General features: G+C 31.3%; 2 protein-coding genes across 3 annotated transcripts; both read right to left on the bottom strand.

The window, feature by feature from the left end:
• Nucleotides 1–2,598: 2,598 nt before the first annotated feature.
• On the bottom strand, nt 2,599–4,850 carry LOC149058614 (KRAB domain-containing protein 2-like). Of its 2 annotated transcripts, XR_016190259.1 has the most exons (3): nt 3,448–4,850; nt 3,142–3,300; nt 2,599–3,075 (listed from the first exon to the last, which is right to left on the bottom strand). XR_016190259.1 is itself a non-coding variant. In XM_089219486.1 (2 exons), exons 1-2 carry the CDS (start codon nt 3,635–3,637, stop codon nt 3,254–3,256), a joined length of 237 nt encoding a protein of 78 aa, XP_089075612.1. In that variant the 5' UTR covers nt 3,638–4,850; the 3' UTR covers nt 2,599–3,253. The 2 variants fall into 2 exon arrangements, 1 of the variants encoding a protein (XP_089075612.1); XM_089219486.1 differs by having other exon boundaries at nt 2,599–3,300.
• On the bottom strand, nt 3,718–4,314 carry LOC149058615 (KRAB domain-containing protein 2-like). The gene is made up of 3 exons (XM_089218418.1): nt 4,205–4,314; nt 3,998–4,100; nt 3,718–3,906 (listed from the first exon to the last, which is right to left on the bottom strand). Exons 1-3 carry the CDS (start codon nt 4,312–4,314, stop codon nt 3,718–3,720), a joined length of 402 nt encoding a protein of 133 aa, XP_089074544.1.
• Nucleotides 4,851–9,145: the final 4,295 nt, after the last annotated feature.

Below are 9,145 nucleotides of genomic sequence, written 5' to 3'. Positions count from 1 at the left end.
ATTTAAGCCTATGAAGAATTTAATAATATTTTTACACTACCATAGTTAATTATGTTTTTAAAAATAAAAATAAATTATATACATTTCTAATAAATATGACTAAATAGTAATTAGTTTTGTTTGGCATATTCAAATTTGCATACACAATTTAATTATTATAGCTCAGTAAGTTTAAATACATTCTCTAATATTAGCTGCACTTCAATCAAAAGATTACAATATTATAATAATATAATATATTATAATACAATGGTAACCTTTAGTACGATTTTAAAAGCCAAATTGCTTATAAAATGAATCTAAATCATAATATAAAGTTTAAAATAATTTATTAAGATAATTGGACATTGATCAATGAATTAAAATAAAATTTAAATGTATAATGATTAAAGCCTAACTTCACTGATTAAAATATAACTAAACAGGGTTTTATTTTATAGAAGACTAAATTTCTTGGTATGAATTTTTCGAAAAATCACTATTGGTATTAAACTGATATTTTTATTTTTTATATAATTGCTGGTTAACGATGCGGGAATTCGGATTTGTGCTAACTTTTATAGGTTGGCAAGAGCCTTTTTTTTTCGTTCTTATCAGGTTCGATGTTATCAGTTGTTATCAAAATCGGGAAAACTGTACCCGTCCCTAGGTACGTATAAAATAAAACAACAAGTGTATAAATAAAGAACAAAATATAACCCCGTATCTAGCATACAATTTTATTAAACAATACACTGACCATTGCCCCGATGTTCCGAATTCATTCATGACTTCGTCTCACGTAACACGGCAGCAACCTCTTCATAGACCACGTGCTGGATTCCTGGTACACGTTGAAATTATATGCGATCGCCGTCTGGACCAGCAACTCGCGAAGATAAAGGCACGAGTACAATCGAATAACAAAACGTATACTTGACGGTATGGTTTTGCGGCGCACTAAAAAAACACGTTCTCGACGCGACGCCGATTGCATCAACACTGTACGTGGGACAACTTCTGTGCGTCGAACGACGATCACGTCGGAAAAGTAACACAAACACACTACCGTACAGTCGTACTAGTCGCAACGACGATGTGATATGCGGCGATCGATAATGCCTGTCGATATTGCATAAAATACAGCATAAAAAAGGGTACAACAGCCTGAGACGATCACGTCACACATCAACGGGCATATAGACGTACTGGATAAGAAGTAGTCCGGTACTCCGGTCGACGCGCGATGGCGGGGTCGTCGTTCGTCGCGAGTAAACGTTTCCAACGACGTACACGCACACAACTTCAGGTTGCGGGCTAGTGGCGCGAAATTCCGACGAGTTTGAACATGCCTATAGTTCATATTTTTTTAACTGAATAGTATCAGTGGCTATTTATTATTAATTCACCCAAACTCCACATTCCATAATATTACCATCTAATCTTATTTCAGTCAGAAAAACTCATTGTATAACAGATTACTGTTTTAAAAATTGAAATGTATAAAAAAAATCACTTGAATATAATTAAAACATTTTCGTTGTTTTATAAATTCAACCTAAATATTTTGAATGTTTTGTAGTCATATTTTATTTTAAAAACCAATCAATAAAAATTGATCAAATTCTAAAAACCTTTATTACAGGGACAAAATGCAAATAGAAGCATATTTACTGTTTCGAAACATGAAATACAAAACAACTTATTATTGTAACTGATACTTCTCCTATCAGAATCCAAAACTTCAAAAAAAAATAATTTCCACAAAAAATAAAATTATTTAACAATACGTACTTATTAATTCTGTAATCCATAATGTTTAATTAATTTATAAAATATTTTACATAAATTATACCATACTATTTTCACATGCTTATAAACAAACTTACTAATTTCATCTGCAAAAATATATATTATATACGATGTTTATTAATAATACAATTAAAAAAATAGGACATAGAAGTATTTAATGCGATTGAACACAGTGGTTTTCTCTATTGCTAACGAAAATGTTCAAATTGTGGCGGGTGTTTATTAATAATATATATAATCATATACATGGTGATCTATTTAAGTGGGTACACTAATTATCTTGAAAAGTATTAACTTTTTTTCTAAAACTATAATATTTTAATTTTTTTTAACCTTATACCTATTTATTTGTGAAACCACTATCAACTTTTGATTTTCAAGTGGTAATATATACTAAAAAAATATCAGGAATTAATAAAAGCATTTTTTATTATGATTTTACGCGTTAACATTTTTATTTTTCGTTGATGGTTTCGCGAGATATAGTCCTATATATTATATATGTTAAGGTATATGACCGCATTGCAGTGAATGTTAACAGTCACAGGTGTATGTTGACATTTACCGTTAATTTTGGTAAATGTTATCAATTATTTCAAATATCTCACAATGCGGACATTTTCCAGTATTTGTTGACATACGCAATAGTTATTTAGTGAATGTTGATATGTCTGACAATATAATATATAGTCAAATAGATAGCCAGATAGGTAAGAAATTTTTAAATAAATATAGTTAAACAAATTAATTTTTTAATATATAGTTTAGGTAGTATATATTTTTTTAAGTTTTATTTATTACAACACGGTAAACTATAAGGGCATTTACTGCTATAAAGGATTCCTCCATTCTTACAATTAAATTGTTTTGTATTAAATTGTTTTACAATTGCATCGTATATAACCTTGGCCACCACTTTTGGAAGCAGCTGTCGATACCTGTCTCAAAGACATTGTCTTATCGGATAAAACGTCGTTTAATGATATCAATTTTTCTTTGCACACTACAAATTGATTTCGAGTGTACAGCTGACTGATTATCCCATATTTTGTTCCTAATTTGTAAAATTCGTTATCAACGTCCATTACAACTGCCAATGCCAAGATATTTTGATAATCCAACGTCCTCGATCGATATCCGGAGCTCGCATTCGAACAGTATCACCCACTTGAGCAGACGGAAATTTTTAGCTCTACGATCGCAATATTAAACTTGCTTGTGTTTGAAGTCCACTTAGTACCAATGCTCTATTCTTAATTGTATTCTTCTTCCTTTCATTTATATCTTTTAAATACAAAATATTTGTTTAAATTATTTTTATAATTGCTATTATTATTTTGAATTACTTACTTAATAATTAATTTTGGTTTTTGTCGTCATTTTTAATTTTTATCGTTGAGCTTAATTTCATCATTATTTGCTTGATTGTCAAGGTTATCGTAACTTTTACCGTTAGCCTCATCTACATTTGTTTCATCACTTTCTTTATTTTTTGGATCAGTTTGAGGGCTATAAAAAAAAAGTTGTTTTCTTAACTAAAATAAAATGCATATTATTATTACAGTGAAGGCTAGTGGTAGTTTTATATGATTGTGCCATAAACTATACATTTATCGATCGCCCCTTATCATGAGCCGCCACTGTATATTAACTTACTTATAGACTGAAGTATTTGTTCTAACTCCTCTTCTGTTGCTAGTTTTTCTATTTGTTCTCGTGGAAGAGAAGATGTCAAAAGACTTCTTTGTGCTTTAGTGCCAAACATAGCTTCGTATGGCGTTTGCTTAATACCTTGATGATACGTCGTGTTTTTTGTAAATTGACAAATGGTAATGCTTCTGACCATTTTGTAGTGTCATCACCTTCCATTATAGCTCTTAGTATATTTTGGAAATCTTGGTTTGCCCTTTCGATGGATCCTTGTGTTTAGCTGTGGCGTGGTTTACCATGCACAATTTTCACACCATCCAACATTGAACATGGCTCTGATATAAATTTATTTACGAATTCTCGTCCTCTGTCGGAATGTAAAATATCTGGAGCATTGAAAATAAGAAATATATTTAATAAGTGATGTGCAACTTCTTCTGCAGTTTTAGATTTTAAAGGTCTTAACTGAATAAAGGTGATTAGTAAAGAAAATTAGGTGATCCTGATAATTTAGTATAAATTTAAATTCACCATCATTGCGAGTTTGCATATCTACCAAGTCTACTTGACACTGCGAATTAAGTTCACGACTTATAATAGGTTTGATTACAATACCTTTTTTTGGAACTTTTTGTTTGGTTTGGCATTGAACACATAAACTTAAAAATAACATAACAACATCATATGTTATTGTGTTATTAAATAATAAATTGTTCTGCAATTCGTTCATCATTCTGGTTCGCCCTGCATGACCAGTTCTTACATGAGCTGATGAGCTTCGTGCATAATTTCGAATAGTTCTTCGTTCTTCACATAGTAAATAATTTTAATTTCAACTTCTTTTAACGAGACGATTAGTTTATGATGATCCATAATATCAACAACGATTTGGTATCATATTGTCTTATACGATAAAATTACTAACGTCCAAACGTCTCCAATGGATATTGTGACTGGATAATAACGCCTTAATTTTAGAAAATAATACAAAAATACCTTTTACATTACAACATACATCGAGATTCAAGCGTGGTCAACATTTACCAAGCACTTATCGCAAATTTCAACAATCACCGCTGTATGAACATACAAAGACCATTTTTTCAACATTCACTATGATCTTAGTGAATGTCAACATTCGCCGACTGCGATCATACACCTTAACATATAATATATTATACTATACTACTATGTACATATTTGAGAGCATTGTAAAAATACTCTTATTATTTATGTGCCTCACATTGAAAGGTGTGTGATCTATCATATTATTTTATAGGATCCATCTAATTGTTTTCTATTATAATGTCATAAAACATTACAAATAACAATACAATTAAAATTTTCGTTTTTCAGATGAATTTTTCGGAAAAATTCTCACAATATAAAATATAATCTAATGATTCTAATACTTGATCTTTAATGTCTTTTAGTCACTAAATAGATTTTGTAGCTATCTTCCGGAGAAAATAATTAATTAAAAGAACAATTTCACATTTTTTAATAATGTAAAAATAAAATTTACATACTAATAAAACCTTAAAAAAAAATTATAATATGAATTATTATAGAAAATTTCAATATAAGAATTTTATTTTACTATTGAAAAAATAATTTTTTTTTTTTTGAAAAAGAGGTGATAAAAAATAAATACATAGCATTAACAAAAGTTAGTCATGAAATCTACATTTTCACTTGCTTTAGGCTATTTTCTGTATGTTATTTGAAAGAAATTATAATACTTGAAATAAATACAAAACAAGGGTTATGAAAATTATATAATATTTGGAATTATATTTATATATATGCTAGCTGACCCAGCAAACGTTGTTTTGCCATATAAAATAATTCTAGTGTAGAATAAAAATAACCAACATATTGTAAGCGTGTAAAGATGTGGTAAATGAGCGAAAGAGGCATGTAGTGATGGTTCACATCGGGAAGATAAAAATAACAAAACACCAAACATTTATTTTTTAAATTTATTATAATTTATTCCTCAAAATTATATATATCATTAATTAATCATGACAGTACCACTATATAACAAACAATATCAATTTCTTAATGCTATAGCGTGAAAAATTTTTTTTTGTTAGCCCATCTTTAGCTAACACAAACAAACTGGATGGTTTACCCACTTGAAAGTATGCAACGTATAATTGTCCTTGTGAAAAACATGGCGTGCTCAAATCTAAGCCACTAACAGACATCGTTTGGCTTGATAGTCATTGCAAATGCTAATCTTATCGGAAACTGAATAAGTTTAAATTGAAATGGCACATCTGTAGATATAATAGTGATTCGTGGTATTATTATATTTTCACCTCGGAGCTTGCCACTTAAAATGCTGGCTTCGATAACGTTTTTCATTAATTTTTGAATGACTAATTGCGTACCGTTACACAGTCGTGGTGGGTTCAAATTACGAAGCACATTAATCGGAGGAGATCCAACATTTAACTGTAAATTATGCGATGGTATGCCAGGCAAATTCAGTGAGTTCAAAAACTCTGTTGGAAAATTTACATTTTCACTGGCATCGCAAACTGTATCAATAAATTTGTATGATACCAAGTTCCCCGGAAACAACTATTGGTTGTATCTTCGAATTTAAATCGACAACGTCCACATTTTTTGCCGCTAAAATTGCTCTTTCTGCAAGCCATTCATGATTTATATACTGTGCGTGTACATCCGGAAATATTTGTTCAATTAGAGCATCTTGAGAATTAATGATTGTGCAAAAATCGGTCGGTAATTTTACGCATCGAGTTTCATCTATAATATAAATATTCCAACTCCGATATCTAAGAGTTGTTTTGAAAATATTTCAGCGGATGGATCTTAAAGCGTTTGAACGCGCATATTTACTTTAAGCTGTAATTTTTTCAACATTACGCACAATGACGATGATTTTAAGCAAGCGTTGATCTCACTAGCGTATGTTGAACGTGGAATGACGGGAAATGTTTGTCTGAAATCACCTGAAAGGACTAACAGAGTGCCACCAAATAGCTTGTCGTTATTTATCTTTCAATGTCCTATTCAACGCCTCAAGCGAATGCTAGTGTGCCATATAGTACATTCATTCCAGATGACAATTTTACACTGTTTCAGCACTGTGGCTATGGATGATTGTTTTTTTATGTTGCACACTGCGTTAGAGTTATTTTGAATATTAAGTGCCAGCTTCAATACCTAATGAGATGTTTTGCCTCCATTCAATAATAAAGTTGCCGCAATACCCGATGATGCAACGGCCAATGTGAAGCCATTATTTGATCGTATTTTAGGGAGAATTATCGAAATAAGAAATTTTGCCAGTTAAAAAAAAAAAGAAAACATTTGCCGTAAAACGTAATTTTTCATGCCATAGACGCGCGTGCCACGGAAACAAATAATAAAAAATAACCACATAGAGTGTATATATCTCTATAAGGCAAAACAATAATTGTTGAATATCGTGCGTGCAAGTACTAATAACGTGCACTTAAGAGGCCATAACTCCGAAATCACTTATCACACAGCATACAAATTTAGATAGTAGCCGATTCTCAGAACTACTAAATATGAATATAAAATTTCATAAAAATCGGTCAAACCGAGGAGTATGGTAACTAACATTGTGACACGAGAACCTTATATATAAGATATATATATATATATATATATATATATGTTTTAAACATATTCAAAATTATAACGATATAGCTTTATCCCCCCCTCAAAAAAAAATCAAACGCCAATGTGCAGTTGCAACAGATTTGATTGTTTGTATCAATAAAATATTCTGTTTTTGTAATGGTGAAACAGCCATTAATTGATAGATTAAAGTATTGAAAAATATCACATTAAGTAATAATAAAACGCATAAACTGTAAATATATGATAAAAAAAAAATTCAAAAATAACCTACCATCTAATGCACCTAGGTAAAAAAAATAAATAAATAAATAGTTGTGATTTAGATTAATCTTTTATACTAATTGTAATACAACATATTAAATATAATATAAAAAAATTAGATATGTGGATAATAATTTGAGACGAGTTGTCGCTGGGTCCAGTGAATTGGTTCGGAACAGTCCTGCTATGGACTAGCGTCCCGCATTGTATAGTTCACAGTCAACTAGGTACCAGCCGCACCAAGCTAGGGAAGGGTGCGACGAACTTTGTAAATGTAGGAGAGAAAGCATTTCGTGGAAATCATTAACTTTAGGGAAACACGAAATCATGTGGTCATACGACCAGTGGCGCCGAACACGGGTATGAACTGGGGAAAATTCCCCAGAACTATTTTTGGGTGGGTCAGGTGGGTGGGTGGGTGGGTAATAATAAGTGATCAGTGATCAGTGATATTTATATTTAAATATCATCATAGTACAATAATGGTAAGTATAAAGAATAGATAGGTAAATAGGTAATAAGTAATACGAAAATTATACTATGTAATTCAAGTTGAATTTATTCAGATAGATATTCTCTAATTTTTTAGTTATTATTTAAAATGTAAAATCATTGATTTTGACAGGAAAATTTCATATGCTTATAAGTATAACATATTATTTTTATAGTTTAAGAAACTAATTATTATAATATAATGTTATCGTTCATTTTTCTGATGCTTGTGTATTGTTGATAAAACAGTACTAGTATGTATTAATTACGTTTAAAAAAATATAGTTTGTATATAATTAGAAATAAATAAAGTACTATTTGAGAGTAACTAACTATTTATATTTTAGTAGGTCGTAGGTGGGTGGGTGGGTCTAACACTAGTATTTTTTCCCCATAACATGAAATATAGATCGGCGCCACTGCATACGACTATAATAGATCATTGATAGGGGTACACAAGGTGTGGGGTTATACATCAATACAAAAGTTCCAAGAACCAATGTTATAATGTATAATATCATAATATTATATAGTTTTATCTAATAATAATATTCATAATAATATAAATTATCGATGTCTGCAGCTGCACGGGATACACCTTTTGACTTGTATGTAGGCGAGTAACATTTCCCGTCAGTCTATACTCTATTCCAAATAAGAACAGGCTTCGGCGGCCGACTTTTACGCATGGGCGTGGCTTCACTACAAGTACGGACTTCTAACACTGCCGCTGTCGCGCGACGACGGGAGTGACGTAATTAGTCTATTATAGACCAGTGACCTGAACTAATAACTTAAAATGCATTGTATACTCGCGTTATGATGCAGACACGTACACGTTACACACACATACCGGCATCAAACATTGGTCGCCTCCGCCGAACATCGGCCGCTGTCACCGTTACCACCGGTAAACTAACAGGTGGTTGATTTAGTGGGGAATAAAATAGGCGGAGCCTGACCGCCGCACGACGAAAACTGGTCACCGCCGAAGCCTGTTCTTATTTGGAATAGAGTATAGATAATTATACCACATCCGTGAGAACAGCGACAAGAGCAAGTAGACTATGGGGGTAGGGGGTAGCACTATATAAGGGACCCTGAAACGGCCAGTATTCAGACGCGACTTGACCAGACTAGCCAGAGCACCTTCACGCCAGTCTGTTCTTTAATTTAATTTATTGGACTTAGAAAATTTCCCATAAAATAATATTCTGAACTTAGAAAATATTCGAGTCAAACCGAATTTATTCTAGTCATTCAGAATACTTAACTTGTTAATCAAATTCAGATTTAATGTTTA

Source organism: Diuraphis noxia, unplaced genomic scaffold (genome assembly GCF_037042655.1).
Source record: "Diuraphis noxia isolate RWA-SAM2 unplaced genomic scaffold, SU_Dnox_SAM2 contig0002, whole genome shotgun sequence".
Lineage (NCBI taxonomy): Eukaryota > Metazoa > Arthropoda > Insecta > Hemiptera > Aphididae > Diuraphis > Diuraphis noxia.
Note: the sequence above shows the minus strand (reverse complement) of the source record. Positions and strands in the feature narration are given on the sequence as shown.

What these genes read in the sequence shown, in the direction of transcription:
- LOC149058614 (XM_089219486.1), bottom strand. Translation starts at nt 3,637, where the DNA reads ATGGTCAGAAGCATTACCATTTGTCAATTTACAAAAAACACGACGTAT. An exon ending in ACAAATACTTCAGTCTATAA is followed by an intron (nt 3,301 to 3,447) that starts GTAAGTTAATAT and finishes TTTTTTTTATAG; the next exon opens with CCCTCAAACTGATCCAAAAA.
- LOC149058615 (XM_089218418.1), bottom strand. Translation starts at nt 4,314, where the DNA reads ATGGATCATCATAAACTAATCGTCTCGTTAAAAGAAGTTGAAATTAAA. An exon ending in CACGAAGCTCATCAGCTCAT is followed by an intron (nt 4,101 to 4,204) that starts GTAAGAACTGGT and finishes GTTATTTTTAAG; the next exon opens with TTTATGTGTTCAATGCCAAA. An exon ending in CGCAGTGTCAAGTAGACTTG is followed by an intron (nt 3,907 to 3,997) that starts GTAGATATGCAA and finishes ACCTTTATTCAG; the next exon opens with TTAAGACCTTTAAAATCTAA.